Source organism: Condylura cristata, unplaced genomic scaffold, assembly GCF_000260355.1.
Source record: "Condylura cristata isolate star-nosed mole 26May11 unplaced genomic scaffold, ConCri1.0 scaffold00034, whole genome shotgun sequence".
NCBI lineage: Eukaryota > Metazoa > Chordata > Mammalia > Eulipotyphla > Talpidae > Condylura > Condylura cristata.
In genome coordinates, this window is record NW_004567135.1 from 3,645,334 (window position 1) to 3,661,825 (window position 16,492).

Below are 16,492 nucleotides of genomic sequence, written 5' to 3' on the forward strand. Positions count from 1 at the left end.
GTTAATTCTTAAAATGTTCACACAGTGTTATTGCTTGAAATGATATCAAGCAATATTCTAACGTATCAAAGTTTTTACTTTTTTTTTTTTTTAAGATTTATTTATTTGTACATACAGAACTGGGGTACAGGCCAGAGGCTCAGGGGCGGTGGAAGCTTCACCAGAGACAGAGCGGGGAGCAGAACAGGCAGATCGACGAAGTACACTGCTGAGGGGAGCAGCGGGCGGGTCAGGAGAGGTCTGCCTCACCATGTGGTCTCCTCCGCGGCAGGCGGGATTTGAACTCATGTGGAAGTGGCTTTAGCTTCTCAGTGCAGTGTTTTAACCCGCTGCGCCACCAGGGAGGGCCAAAGTTTTTACTTTTATCATTGATAATATCTATGCAAAAACTTGAAGAAGGTTCTGATTATTTGAAGGTGAAAATGATGCAGAATCTCAAACACTCCTTTGAGTCTAGATGAGATAGCTGGTCCTGAGGGATTAAGTGCTTTCCCAATTTGTCTCAAAAGGGTCAATTCCTGTTTAAAGAGCAGTGATTATTGTGTAATTGTTTCTCCTGAGCTCGGATTAGATCTCCTTTCATGGAATGGCAACTATAGATATTTTTTAATATAGAATACCTATACTGTCGGTTGAGACTGTCTTGCTGCACAAAAAATGTACTGAAATTAAGCAAACATACAAAATGGTGAAAAATGGAAAACTTTTCCTCTAATTTGATAAGGATATATACTCCATTATTGTTCAATAGAGTTATAACTACATTATTTGGTGATATGGTCATATGTGTAAAAAAATTCCAAAAATTCCAGTAAAAAGAGTAGCCGATCACAAAATTAACATAAAATAGATATTTTGATATATAAATAGTAATCCAGCAGAAAAAAGAAACCAGGAATGGAATTCTAATTATAATCATATAAAGAATTAAATATCTTGAAAAATATTTAACCAAAAAAATGAATGACCTGTATTCTGAAAATATAACACTGTTAAAAGAAATAGAAAGGAGTGGAGAAATAACCTGTGATGATTTATTGGAAGAATTAGCATCACAAGAATGATGATATTACATCAAGCAATATAAAAAGCCAGTTGAATCCCAATGGTGGTCTTCTGAATACTAGAACCAAGAAAAAAAAAATCAGGAAATTTATTGGGAACTACAAAGACCCTGAGTAGCAAAGACAATTGGGGAAAAGGAAGACAAATAGAGGTATCATGGCTTTCTAATTAAAAATAAACTACAAGTAATAGTCATGAAAACAGTAAGATATGGAAATAAAAACAGCACACAAATCAACAGGCCATAATTTGGAGGACAGAAGAACCCTGCTTGGGTATGGACAAGGAAGCTACAATAGAGAGCTAAGAACATACAATGTAGCATGGTAAAGGAAACAGTCACATACGGAAGAATGAAAGCACCTCACACCATTCAGAAAGGTTTATGCAGAACAGATTAAGGACAAATATGTAAGGCCCCAAACTACATGATATATAATGAAAATGGAGATGAAACATTCCTTGATATCTGAGACTTAGATGTTTGGGGACCCACTCTAATGACCAAGAAAATAAAAGTACAAGTAAATGCGACTATGAAGTTTTGCACAGTGAAAGAAAATGTCATCACAACAAAAAGACATCCTATTAAACTGCATAAATTATTATTTAAAATATATGTGTTACATCATCCTTTTATTTGTATAATTTATGAATTCTTTGTGAAATTCCCACCACCGAGTCCCCTGTGCACCGTCACCATGGTCCTCTTTGCTTTTCCCACCCCTGTCCTGATCCATGACTCTCCTCCTTGCCTATAGACAATCTCTGATCTATAGTTGCCTAATGATTTTGATTTTCACTTTTTTGTAATTAATTTTTTCCCTGATTTGGTTCCTCTACATACCTCCTAACCTCCTATAAGCGAGACCACATGATTTATATATATATATGTATATGTATGTGTATATATATATATATGTGTGTGTATATATATAATTTTTTTGATGTATATTTTTAATTTATGGTTTGTTTCACCGAGCATAATCCCTTCCAGCTCCATCCATGTCACTCTGAATGGTAGGAGTTTATCCTTTTTGATTGCTGAGGAATATTCCATTGTGTAAATATACCACATCTTTTCAATACAGGCATCTCTTTTAGGGATGTTTCCACACATTGCCTATTATAAATTGTGCTGCAGTAAACATATGGGTACAGATATCCATTTGAATTAATATTTTTGTGTTCTTTGGATAGATTCCTAGGAGTGGAATTGCTGGATCATATGAAAACACTATTTTTAGTAGTTTGAGGAACCTCCACACAGCTTTCCATAGTGGGTGGATCAGTTTGCTCTCCCACCAGCAGTGTAGGAGCATTCCTTTCAGAGAAAATATAATTAAAAAGACATTCTACCAAAAGGGAGAAAGTGTTTGCACATCTGATGAGGAGCTAATATCAAAAATCTACAAAGAACTCATGCAAATCATCAATAGCGAAACAAATAACCAAATATAAAAATGGACAAAAGAGCTGAGTAGACTCTTGTTCAAAAAAGATATGTAGGTGCCAAACAGGCAGATGAAAAAACGTTCATCATCACTTACCATCAGGGAAATGCAAATTAAAGGCACAATGTGATACCACCTCACGCCCTGGACAGCAGCCCTTATCAAAAAGTCCAGAAACAACAAATGGTGGTGAGAGTGTGGAGGAAAAGGAAGCTTGATGTACTGATGTTGGCAATGTAAATTAGTGCAGTTTCTGTGGTAAACTGTATGGAGGTTTCTCGAAATATTAAGGATTGATATACCACATGATCCAGCAATCTGTATCTAGTGAAGAACATAAAAACACTCATTGAAAACATATATAATGTCCCATACTCATTGTCACATTGTTTACAATAACCAAGTTATTACAATAACCAAAAAGAGATGGGTGGATAGAGAAGATATGGTGGATATAAACAAGGGAATACAGCAGAGCTCTGAAAAATATGTAATCTTGCCATGTGCTACAATATACATGAAATTGGAGGGACTGTGCTAAGCACACAAGTTAGAACAGAGAAACAAGTACTGGATGATTTCACTCGTACATGAAACATACGAACCAGGAAAGGCAAAGATTAAGCCAAACCAAACGAACCCTTGGAGTCTGACCGGGGAATTGCTGTTTCCAGGAGGCGAGGGTGGGAGCTATGTAGGGAGAGAGTCTAAAGCAGTGCATGGACTCTTGTGGCTTTGGTGGTGGGTGTGGTTTGACAACATGCATTTGTAGGGGTGTGGTTCTATATTCCAAAAATATGCACAGGATTCTCAATCAGTGTTGCATCAATTATCCTAATGATAAAAGATAAGAAACAAGGGTGAGAGAAAATGTGAAAAAGAACCTTTGTGCACTGTTGGTGGGGAAGTATTGGTACAGTCATCATGGAGAGTAGTAATTGATGTCTGATGATTTCTATTAAACGATATTAAAAATAATTTATGGCTAATGTCATGGTACCTGGCCATTAAGCAAACAGGAAATGGTAAGGTGAAATACAAGTGCATTTTCCTTGTGCTCTTCGGCTGCACCTGTCTGCAGTGATAGTGTGTGAACAGTCACTTGCCTTATTTTCAAGACTTGAAAGTTTTTCTGAGTATTAGAGTTGGGTAATACTTTTAGCCTCACTGTTCTCTATCTTCTCCTATGGTATGGACTACATTTTGTAGAAAAATGATGATGCAAATCTATATGAATAAGGAAAATAGTATTACTTTTTTACTTATAACTATATAAACACGACACATGTGTGATATGTATTGCCATGAAATTAGATATCAAACTCTTTTATTTTTTTTGTTCAGTTTCTTATCTGAGTAGAAATCTGATCCAGAATTTGGTTTTCTCATCAGGGCAAAGTTGTTGCATCATCGTCCCCAAGGACACTGCTCCCTCTGACGTCCTGCAGGGCTGTGCCAACATTCACTTCTCCTTAGAGCCATTATCGAGTTTTCACGTTGATCACAAAGGGCCCTTGACTCACCCAGATGGTCCTTGCATGGCCACAAAAGGCAGATGACGAAACTTCTAAATTCATTGTTTGAAATTTATGTCCTGAGTTATCACGAATGATCTTTCTGAAACTTATAAAAATCTCCTTACATTTGTAAACTTTTAGAATTAGTGTTTTGCAGAGTCTTAGATACAGACGCTGTGTCCCAGACTTGCGGTGGAGAGGGCAGCAAAGAGAGTCTGTGCGGGAATCATGGAGACCTGCTGTCACAGATATTCCCAGATGTGGTGGAAACACGCACAGCTCTTTGCTGGGCCATTCAGGGACAGACCGACTCTCCTCACACTTTCACTTTCATCTTGAGACTCTCACCACTGCATACTCAACGAAAGCCACTTTTGTCTTTCAGGAGAGTAAGTATGTTTTTGTTTGTAAATCTCAATGTTTTCCCTTAACATTCTATTTACTTGTTCTTGCAAAATACCAGGTTTCTCCTTTAAAAATTAGAATGATTAATGGTAAGTAAATGAGTCATTTCTGATGTTCTTATTTTCTATAAATGTGAAAAGTAAATGCAATTTGACTAAGTTCATTGGAAATATTTGTTGCATCGGTAAAGATTTAGGTCAGTTCCTGTTCACTCTTCTACATAGCAGGACTAGTAGGATCAAAGTGTACCTTGTAGGCCTCAAGACAGGAGGCTGGGCCATGTCAGAGCACCCTTGGAACAGAATAATATGATGGACATTCAGAAGTGACCTACCCCCTGGTGTAAAGTTTTCAAAGTGATAATTTATGGAAAAATATAGCTCTATTTTCCCTCATTATAAATGCCAAGTTTACCACAATCTTGTTCCTGTAATTCACTAAGCTAATTAAAAGTAAATACTCCTGGAAACACACTAATAGAAAATATACTTGAATTCCTTTACTTTACCAAAGCCTGTATCATATCTGGGTACACAGCAAACAGGTATTGATGGCTCGGATGGCATGGTGTAGAATCTGGGACATGCACTGAGCAGGGACCTAGAGGAGTCCCGAGGGATCAGTGAGAGGAGAAAGCAACATTGTGCAAAAATGAGAATGATGGGAAATATATAAAAGATATATAAGAGAATTTTCTTATTTTGTTTCAGAAGGTTCAGTTGAACTGGGAGATCATTTTTGGGATCAAAAAGGCTCCCAATTATTAGCTAACTATTACTTCTCCTAAATGTGAACAGGCTCCTTTGACACAATGGTCCCTATAACCCACTCTTGTCTGATAGATGGGAGCTTGATAGTGTCTATTGTTAGGTGACAATGAACCAAAATTTTTTAAGAATCAGAAAATACAAATTCAGAATTTTTGTGAGTGTAATTTATAGCAAGTACTTAAAATTTCATATTATAAGCTAATGATATTTTCAGTGCTTTTTAAGCTTGTGACAGTTGAAAAAGCAGAGACTTGGATCCTTTATTTTCAAAACATCCCATCTTATTAATGAAACTCATGGTGAGAAAGAAATGTAAAAGTATCTACTGCCTGGTGTACAGGATTGTAGGGTTCCTGAGGTCGTCATTATTCAGGAGTGGCAGTCATGGAAAGTTATGAAAATTCACCTGTGCAAATACAGGTAAGAAAAACCACTGGCCATCTTGGGTGTTGCTCTTTGTCCTGATGTGCTAACATTAAGTTTTAGAGCAATTTATGGATCGAGTGGATGAGGAGGAAGAGGAAAATAAAGGAGAAAGGGAATCAGGAATAGGTATTTTTTTTTTTTAAGATTTATTTATTTATTTGTACAGAACTGGGGTACAGGCCAGAGCTGCGGAGGGTGAGAGGCTTCACCAGAGACAGAGTGGGGAGCAGAACAGGCAGACCAACTAAGTACACTGCTGAGGGGAGCAGCGGGCGGGTCAGGAGAGGTCTGCCACGCCATGTGGTCACCTCCGGGGCAGGCGGGAATCGAACTCATGCGGAAGTGGCTTTAGCTTCTCAGTGCTGTGCTTTAACCCGCTGCGCCACCAGGGAGGGCCAGGAATAGGTATTTTAACTTAGTAACTGCAAGTATTTGTGTGACTCTCTCATTAGTCATTAAAATATCCAGGAATCAGGTGTTATTGTGGAAACTGGCCAAAGTGAGATAATACAGTTAATTTCAGAAGATGAAAAAGGGACAGAATTATCCATGTTCCTGCAATCAGTACACACCAAAGTAATGTAGAGATTTGTGTTCACATTTATCGACAAGGTTTATACAATCTTTGGTGTATTTTTATGTCAGACTCAACTAAAACACCTTTCTATACGTCATTTAAAGTAGTTTAAAAAGATATCATGACCTTGGTTGAATAGGCAAATATGAAACCATTCTTAACATTTCGCAGACTTTGAAGGATAACAGTGTGTCCTGGAAGTAAGCTTGCTGCTGGACACACAAGGTTCTAAAAACAAAATTTCCCAACATTGTAACAGTGAGATTCACAGGCTGCAGTGGCAATAGGAAACAGAAAGGTTGATCTAGCTAGCATCTAACCTAAAACCTGAAAGAAGGAAAGTGGAAAGAAGGAAAGTCCCCCAAATGTGAATTTTCTCCAGGAAAATCTAAGCATAGTCTTTTATGAAAATGTATGAGTAATAAGTTCTCGTTATGTATTGATCATGAGGATGCAAAATGTTATGAAAATTCAAATGCTTTTTCCTCTATGTCATAGAAACAGCTGGCATTTTCTGTTGTTATTTTCCTTGCATACTTTCCTTAGGGGAAGAAGCCCAGAACTTGTCTAATGTTTCCTTATTTCCTTTTTGACACCCCCCAGTGAAAGTTGGTGGAGGCCCCACGATAGACACCACATGTAGAACCACAATTCTGCAGGCTGTTGCCCACCTGTCTCATCCAACCTCTACTGAAGGAATTCCTGGATGTCCCCTGGTTGAGAGACCTTTTCCAGAGTCACTTTCTTGCTCTCTCATTACAGTGTGTTCTTGACATCCTTCCATCAATTCTTGATGCATTTGACCTAACAGTATGAGAATGTTTTCATTCCTGTTCTCTCGACACAGGTGACTAAGCTGAAACATACTCTAGATAAGTCTATCTAAAGAAGGTCAGCAATGAACACTCGAAAACTGTCTAAATGAGAATCTTAGTATTGACTGAGAAGTAAAAACAGCAGCAAATTTAAATTGCTGTAATAATCCTATCAAGGGGATCCCAGGAGAAAAGGACATAAATATTTTTAGCATATGGTATAGTGAGGAATATTTGCCTGTTCCTCATAGAGTTGTAGGTATTTTCTCAGTTAAGCCCAGGTTCCTGCTGTGTAGGGTGCAAGATCTCAAATTGACTTCTAAGACAAAATTTGAGGTGATACTGGATATGAGGAGATGTTGGCTCAGATAACTGGTGGTTTTATGTGGTGGTGGGGTAGAGTTCGCAATGGCTGCCCCAGGGTGAGCCTCCAGGCGGAGCAGGGATGTTATAAATTAAGAGATGCATGAGGGCTCTTCCTGGTGGCACAGCGGGTTAAAGCACAGCACTAAGAAGCTAAAGCCACGGCAGCATGAGTTCGATCCCCGCCTGCCCCAGAGCTGACCCACATGGCACGGCAGACCTCTCCTGACCCGCCCGCTGCTCCCCTCAGCAGTGTACTTCGTCGATCTGCCTGTTCTGCTCCCCACTCTGTCTCTGGTGAATCCTCTCACTGCCCCTGCATCTCTGGCCTGTACCTCATCTGTATACACAGAAATAAATCTTAGAAAAAAAGATGCATGAGAGAAGGGAAGCAAGGGGTTGCTTAAATCTTGAAAATTTGGTTCTGACATGCAGTTGCATGTGTTATGTGCGCACACATCTTACCCAGATTGCATGTAAAATGTAATTCTTGTTATGTTGTGCTTGTAATGTTTGGGATCCAAGATTTCAAACCATTCAAGTGACAGTCAGAGGAGCCAAAGCATGCTTTTGAAATGACTTCATGAAGTTAAATGAATTATATGACTTGGCTTTTCCAACTTGACTTTTCCTTATGAAGAGAATGTTCTTTCCTTTTGTCTTCAGCTTCATTTCTCTCAGTTTCCCTCCCAGTCTGAGAGGAAGTCAGGAGCCAGGAATGAGAAACCACACAGCCATAAACACTTTCATCCTCCTGGGGCTAACAGATGACCCACAACTGCAGATCTTGACTTTCGTATTTCTATTCATCGCCTACCTGCTGAGCATAACAGGGAACATGACCATCATCCTCCTCATATTTGTGGATTCCCACCTTAAAACTGCCATGTATTACTTTCTCCAAAATTTTTCCTTCTTAGAAATTTCATACACTTCTTCCTGCATTCCCAGGTACTTATACAGTCTATCAACAGGTGACAGGACCATTACCTACAGCGCTTGTCTAAGTCAACTATATTTTATATATGTGTTTGCAATAACACAATTTTTTCTCCTGACCGTCATGTCCTATGACCGGTACGTGGCCATCTGCAAACCCCTGCACTATGTGACCATCATGAACCGCAGGGTCTGCAGAAGGCTTGTCATAGGTTGTTGGATGGTGACTTTGTTGCTGATGTTGCCACTGTTTATTTTGTTATTGGGCCTGGAATTCTGCAACTCCAATGCCATCGACCACTTTGGCTGTGATGCTCATCCTCTGATGAAGATCTCATGCTCAGATACGTGGCTCTTACAGCAGATGGTTGTTATCTGTTCAGTGCTGATCTTCATCCTGACTCTCGTGTGTGTGGTTTTGTCCTACGTTTATATCATCAGAACAATCCTGAGGTTCCCATCAGCTCAGCAAAGGAAGAAGGCGTTTTCCACCTGCTCTTCCCACATGATTGTGCTTTCTATCTCCTACGGCAGCTGCATCTTTATCTATATTAAACCCTCAGCAAAAGATGACGTGGCCACAAATAAAGGGATTATACTATTAAATACTTCCATCTGCCCCATGTTGAACCCATTTATCTATTCTTTGAGGAACAAACAAGTTAAACAAGCCTTTACTGACTTAGTCACAAAACTGTACTCTTCTCAAGGCACTCGAGAAATATTGAAATAAGGGCCATAACATTAATTACATTTCTACCCCATTTTACTTCTTCTTGATCTAAATTTCTGCTTATATTTAATGCAAATTGTAAACAAGTCAGTCTGTACTTCTCATATATTATCCTCTCTTTTTAAAAAAAAATGCCACATGAACAAAATGTTTAAGAATGAACAATTATTTGCCTGGATATGTCTCTCTCTCTCCCTGTATCTGCTTTAATGAATAGACACATATCTGTTTTGAGAATGACATTGAGAACAATAATATTCTGATGCATGAATATGGTTACCCTTTGGAAAGTGAAGAAATATCTTAGTAATGGTAAAAACAAAAAGACAGTCTTTTATAGAATGAAAATTTCAGAACATTTTATCTAGAACATGTTTGAATTTTCTACAAAAAATTATCAAGGATTTTAAGAGGCAGAAATTAATATTTCTTAAAAGGAAATAAGCTTTATAATATATATAAGGGCGAATTCTCTCCTTGTGTTTAAAGAACTCTTAAAATCTTACTGTCATGTATGACAGAGTCATCTTCAACTATCAAAATCAATTTAGAAATGAGCTGTCTTGTTTGTTAGATATACACATTCTTTTTCTTTTTCGAATACTTTCTAATGGCCATGTATTCAATCTTTTTTCTGAATTTAAAAATATTTATACATATGCAATTAGTCATAAAATATGAAGACAAAGATGTAGGTATGTTTAATAAACTGTACTTTTACACACAGGTTTTATGCAATAAAATCACTGGTAAATATGGGATTTTTTTTTTTTTGACAATAATTGCCTTCATTTGTATTTTGGAAAAAACTCATATGCAGAATACCTAAGTGCTTACATTATCTCTGGAGTGATGAACACAAATATGCCAGTCTAGTGGGTTATGAATGCACTCACATTCTAGAGAAATGTTTTCATTTAGGAATTTTAAAAAAAAACTTATGTCATGACTATATTTTAAAGCAATGGTGTATTCTGTGAATTTCTAATTTTTCCATATCCTGATTCTTATGTTATTTTGAATATATACAAGAAGTTGATAGTACAAACTATATTTGGTTTATATTCTTCACATGTTACATCTTAATAGCAAGTATTAATCTTAGTGTATCACATTTTCACATTGTATAGTTGGTAACATGGATGCAGAAACTGGAAGAAACCCATACAAAGAGTGGTCTTCTACTCCACAGAAGGAGCTGTGTCACTGCTAATTCTGCATTTAGTAAAAAAAATGGGTTATTTTATCATTTATTAATTACATACACAAGGAATGTCATTTGGAGTGTAAATGAGAAACTCAAAAGAAAGATTTTCTCTGGGATTAGGATTAGAGCACCCAAATACTTACAATAAAACACACACACACACACATAATTTGAATGAAAAATAAAGTGTTGGTACATCTCTATATAGTTCTTACAAGAACTGTGGTTATTTAAACTTTTTTTTTTTAAGACTTATTTATTCACACAGAACTGGGGTATAGGCCAGAGGTGCAGGGGAGGTGAGAGGATTAAACAGAGACAGAGTGGGGAGCAGAACAGGCAGATCGATGACGTACACTGCTGAGGGGAGCAGCGGGCGAGATGGGAGAGGTCTGCCGAGCCATGGGGGTCACCTCCCAGGCCAGGGGTCAACTCACACTGAAGTAGCTGCGGCCAGCTTTCAGTGCTGTGTCCTAACCTGTTGTGCCACCGGTGAGGGTCAATTATTTAAACTTTGAGAGAATGAACAAGCTCAACTATGGACCATGATTGCATTTAATATATAGTAAAGACAAATTTAAAGATTGTATAAAATGGGGCAATGGTATAAATGTCACGACCACAATGTTTTATTCAGCCAATCGTTGATGAGAGTTTGAGCATTAACATATTTTGTCCTGGGGCATGATCTAGTGCACTCAATTTACAGGGGGATCACAACGAAGCCCATGTCGTTCGTTCACCCCGGGGAGAATGGCCACCATCAAAAAGAATGTTAACAACAAATGTTGGCAAAGATACAGAAAAAAGGGAACTAACTGCTCCACTGTTGGTGGAAATGCAATTTGGTGCAGCCTCCCTGGGAGATAATAGGGTGACTCCTTACAAAACAAAAATGGAAACCCCATGTGATCCCCAAATACTCTCCCATGTATTTAGTCAGTTACATGAAAACTGATATAAAAACACCTATGGCGTCCTTTGTTCCTAGAGACACTGTCCACGATTGCCAAGTTGTGCAATCAATGTAACGGCCAGTGAGATACATCTGGATAATGAAGTTGTGGAGAAAAAGAACTTTTGTACACATTTGCGGGGAATGTACATTGGTGCGTTCATCATGGAGAGTAGTAAAGTGTCCTCAGAAAGTACAAAAGGAGATTTCGTATTGAGGAGTTAGCTCATGTCCAGTATGTAACTGAAAATACAAAAATTAGTAGTTTGAAGATAGATCTGCACACGTCCCAGGTTATTGTTGCATTCTTTATATAGGGGGAGCTAGAAACAACTTAAATACACATGGCAGATGACTAGTAAAGTAAAACACACACACAGTAGACTAACTCAGTCATAAAGAGCAAAAGAGACGATACCCAGAGATTATTCCTGGGCCTTGCAGGTTTGCTCTCTCCTACGCAGCCAAAGGCCTCCTCAACCCTGCTCCAGCAGGTCCTGGGGGCCAGGAGCACCCTCACCCCGTCTCCCTCTTGATGTTTATTGGAGCCAGGGGTCCTGGCCCAGTGCGTGTGTCCTGTGCCTGGTGTTGTTCCTTTCACGGGCAGGTGGACTCGCCTCATACTTTCATTTTCATCTTGAGACACTCACGACAGCATATTCAGCTAAAGCCAATTTTTGTCTTCCAGAGAGTAATGCGTTTTGTTTGTCAATTTCAATGTTTTTGGGCAACAATTTAGTTCCTTGGTCTCAGTGAAATACCAGACTTTTATGCTTAAAGTTAAAACAATAATAATGTAGATATCTCGGCTGGGACAGAGAATAGCCCAGAACCCTGGAACAAGCTGGGCCCAGGAGGAAGGTGAGTTCCACTCAGTGAATGCAGGTGGCAGCAACTGAAGGAAGACCATCCGGGTAATAGAAAAATTATCTGGAGAGAATCTTGTACCTACATAAACACATTGCTATGTATATTGATATATTTTGCTCTAAAAATTACATATCAAACTATTTTTAATTTTTTGTTCTGTTTTTATCAGAGTTGATGAATTGCCAGAACTTTGTTTCTCTTCAGGCAAAGTTGCTGTATTATCGTCCCTGAGGACACTGCTCCCTCTGACGTCCTGCAGGGCTGTGCCAACATTCACTTCTCCGTAGAGACATTATCATGTCTGCACTTTGGTCACAAAGGACCCTTTATTTTCCCAGAGGGTCCTTGCACATCTCTAAAACACAGATGATAAAGCATCTAAATTCATTGTGTAAAATTTATGTTTTGAGATACCAGCAATTACCTCCGAAGCATAAAAATCTCCTTACATTTCTCTAACTTGCTATAAATGTTACTATTCTGCACTGGGGTACAAGGACTTGAATCTCGGCGTTGGAGTAGGAGAAGACATCAAAGAGTCTGTGAGAGAATCATGGAGGCCGGCTGTCAAGGATGCGGAAGGATGTGGTGGAAACACGCACGGCTCGGTGACCCGCCATTCGCTGACAGACTGACTCTCCTCACACTTTCATTTTCATGTTGAGACTTCCATTTAAAGCCAGTTTTGTCTTCCAGAGAGTATGTCTTTGTTTGTTCGTTTCAGTGTTTTTATGCCACAATCTAGTTCCTTGGTCTCGATGAAAAACCAGACTTTTATGCTTAAAGTGAAAATGATAATAATATAGCTATCTCAGGAAAAGAACTGTTATTTCTGATGCTGTTTAGTTCTATTAAAGTAAAATGTTAAGTTATTAGATTCAGTAGAAATATTTGTTGAAATCATCAGCAAAGATTTAGATCAGTTTCTGGTTACTTCTTTTTCTTCATGGAAAGATTAGCACCAGTCGTAGTATATATTAAGAAAGGAAAGGGAATGCACTCACTAGCGAGCTTTGGAACAAAATGCTATGATAGACATTTGGATTTGATGCCCCCAAAGTAATTTTCACAGTCATTATTTTTGCCAAAATGTAACCATATTTTTCTTCATTAAAAATGTCAGATTTGCTGAAATATTGTCATCAGAGTTCACTGAGCTACTAAAAGTAAATACTACTGGTAGTACACTAATGGTAAATACACCTGATTTCACTTACTTTATCAAAGCCTGTGTAAATCTGGATATAACAGCAGACATGTAATGATGATTAGCAAGGTATGATGTAGAATCTCGGACATGAATTGAGTTAGGATGTTGAAGTCCTGAGGGTTTAAGAATTTTCTTAATTTGCTTCAGAAGGTTTAATTCCAGTGGGATTCCATGAAAGGCTCCCAATTACTTGATAACGATTACTTCCCCTGAACTTAGGGAAGAGAAGAAATTCTCTTCTCTGAAATTCTCTGAGAATTAACAGTAGAACTAAATGTAGTATCATGTTTCAATTGCTGAAATTTGCATATCGAGGGGACCCCAGGAGGTAAAAAAATGATAAGAATATTCAGTATTTTCAGTAGTAATGGGTATTTATCCTGCCCCTGATAGAGTTACAGGTATTTTTTCTCAATAATGTCAATTTCTCAGTAAAACCCAAGACTGTACATATTTATACTATTCTCTATTTATCTGTGTCTTACACAGAGAAAAGTGAATTGTACATTTTGCCAAGAGCATTGAGGTAGTAAATGGCAAACAGCAACTGATAACTTTTGAGTCCAATCTAAGTGTCTAAGGGTAATTTGAATTTTGAAGACAGAATATGTAAGTGTTTATTTTCCCTTTTACATATCTATTTAGGAATCATCAGCCTATTTGAAATTGCATTAATTGAATTGCAGACTAGAGAGCAAAATAACAGAAATGTCCCAGAATAGTTCAGTACACTGACATTGTTGGGAAGGAAAAAGAAGTTTTTATTGGCAGCTAGAAAATGAAAAGAGTAGAGAGAAGTTAGGCTATTTGTGGACCATAGGAACCAAGCTTTAGTTCATGGAGACTGAATTGTGTAATGAGTGATGAAAAGTAGGTGGCTTTATTGCTCACAAATTCAGTCCATCACTCTCTCTCCGATTAATCCTTCTCCGGTGAGTAACAAACTCTGTGTTTTGCACCAAGGAAAAATATTTATTTGGAGAAAATCTGCGTAAGGCATAAACATTCATGTATCTCTTCACAAATATCTGGCAGGTGATGATGTTGGCTATAAATGGACTTGTTGGAGATTTATTGTAGGTTTCATGAGGACAGTGGAGTATAGTCCTTAACTGTTGTCCCAGATGCAGTTACAAATGTCTCATTTAAGCTATGTCCAGGTATTTACAACTTCCCAGGGGAAAAAAATTAAGCTGATCAATGAAATGCAGCTAAATTTTAGTTGGTAAGTATGGGAAAATTCTTGGGAAAAATGTACATCTTAATGTCACTGGTGATGACTTGTGGGGAAACAGTCATGTGCTGTGAATGATTGATTTCAAAAATTAAACAGTAAAGAGAAAATTTACTGTTGAAAATGTGTGAAATGATCCTATCATTTAAACTTTTGTTGCTGAATGAACCCTTAAGAAATCTGTTAATGCAGACTACAGGTCATGATTAATTAGCAAGTAAGCTTTGGTTTAATATAGAAATCATTATTTTTAATACAAGAGATTAAAAACGTGTCATAAGAGAAGTGATGCTAAAGGTTGTTTTATTCTTGAAAAATTTGGTTCTGTATGCAAGTTCATGTGTTATGTGTGCATATATATTGATTGCAATGTAAATCTAATTCTCTCTTTATGTCGTGCTCATGTGTGAGATACAAGATTTCAAACCACTTAAAGGAACCAAAAGGTGGTTTTACAATAGCAACATAAATAACAATAAGTCAAATAACTTACATGGATTGACTGTTCTACTGAAAACCCTTGTGAATAGAATATTCTTTCTCTCTTTTTAGAGCCTTGTATCTCCCATTTCACACACATTTTGAGAGGAATTCAAAAGCCAAGATGAGAAACCACACAGCAATAAAAACATTCATCCTCCTGGGACTAACAGATGACCCCCAACTGAAGATTCTGATTTTCATATTTCTATTTATCTCCTACATGTTGAGCATAACTGGAAACCTGATCATCATTTTCCTCATATTGGTGGATTCCCACCTTAAAACTGCCATGTACTACTTTCTCCAGAATTTTTCATTTTTAGAGATTTCATTCACTTCTGCCTGTATTCCTCGGTTCTTGTACAGTCTATCAACAGGCAACAGGAACTTTCCCTACAGTGCTTGTCTAAGCCAACTATTTTTAACAGACTTGTTTGCAGTAACGGGATTCTTTCTCCTGACCGTCATGTCCTATGACCGGTACGTGGCCATCTGCAAACCCCTGTACTATGTGACCATCATGAACCGCAGGTTCTGCAAAACGCTTGTCATAGGCTGTTGGGTGACGACTTTTTTTTTGATATTCCCTCTATTTATTTTGTTTTTGGGCCTGGAATTCTGTGACTCTAATGCCATTGACCACTTTCTTTGTGATGCGAATCCGCTGATGAAGATCTCATGCTCAGATACGTGGATCCTAGAGCAGATGGTTGTTGTCTGCTCGGTGTTGATCTTCATCCTGACTCTTCTGTGTGTGGTTCTGTCCTATGTTTATATCATCAGAACAATCCTGAGGTTCCCATCAGCGCAGCAAAGGAAGAAGGCGTTTTCCACCTGCTCCTCCCACATGATTGTGATTTTCCTTTCCTACGGCAGCTGCATCTTTATCTACATTAAACCTTCAGCAAAAAATGACATGACCATGAATAAAGGGATCACACTGTTACCAACTTCCATCTCCCCCATGTTGAACCCCTTTATTTACACACTAAGGAACAAACAAGTGATAAAAGCCTTTAATGACTTGGTCACAAAACTGTACTCCTCCCAAAGAATTAGGGGAATGTTGAAATAAGGGTCCAAAACAAATTTTCCGAAATTTCAACCCCTTTTTGCTTCCTCTTGATCCGAATTTCTGCTTCTACTTATACAAATTGTGAACAAGTCCTTTGCACTTCTTATACACCACCCTCAGTTTTTAAAAACATGCCAGATGAACACAAAATATTTAAGAATTAACAATCATCTGCCTAAATATCTTTTGCTAGCTTCATTTACCTACTTAAATAAATAGACACATGTATTCTTTGAGATGACTTTGAGAAGAATGATATTCAGAAATCATGAAAATATGGTTGTCCTTTGAAATTGAAAAATATCCTGATAATGTTAAAGCATACAGTTTCTTGTGGCATTAAGACTTGTTTGATTTAAATTAAACTTGTTTGGTTTAATTTAAATCTTAAAGA

The 16,492-nt window shown here is 37.8% G+C and overlaps 2 protein-coding genes across 2 annotated transcripts; both read left to right on the plus strand.

The window, feature by feature from the left end:
• The first annotated feature begins 8,110 nt into the window (after positions 1-8,110).
• On the plus strand, positions 8,111-9,064 carry LOC101631923 (olfactory receptor 6C2-like). Its single transcript, XM_004692466.1, has one exon. It carries the CDS (start codon positions 8,111-8,113, stop codon positions 9,062-9,064), a length of 954 nt encoding a protein of 317 aa, XP_004692523.1.
• Positions 9,065-15,144: 6,080 nt separating this feature from the next.
• Positions 15,145-16,098, plus strand: LOC101632153 (olfactory receptor 6C2-like). The gene has a single exon (XM_004692467.2). It carries the CDS (start codon positions 15,145-15,147, stop codon positions 16,096-16,098), a length of 954 nt encoding a protein of 317 aa, XP_004692524.1.
• Positions 16,099-16,492: the final 394 nt, after the last annotated feature.

Excerpts from the sequence above, each read along its gene's own strand:
- LOC101632153 (XM_004692467.2), top strand. The coding sequence starts at position 15,145 with ATGAGAAACCACACAGCAATAAAAACATTCATCCTCCTGGGACTAACA.
- LOC101631923 (XM_004692466.1), top strand. The coding sequence starts at position 8,111 with ATGAGAAACCACACAGCCATAAACACTTTCATCCTCCTGGGGCTAACA.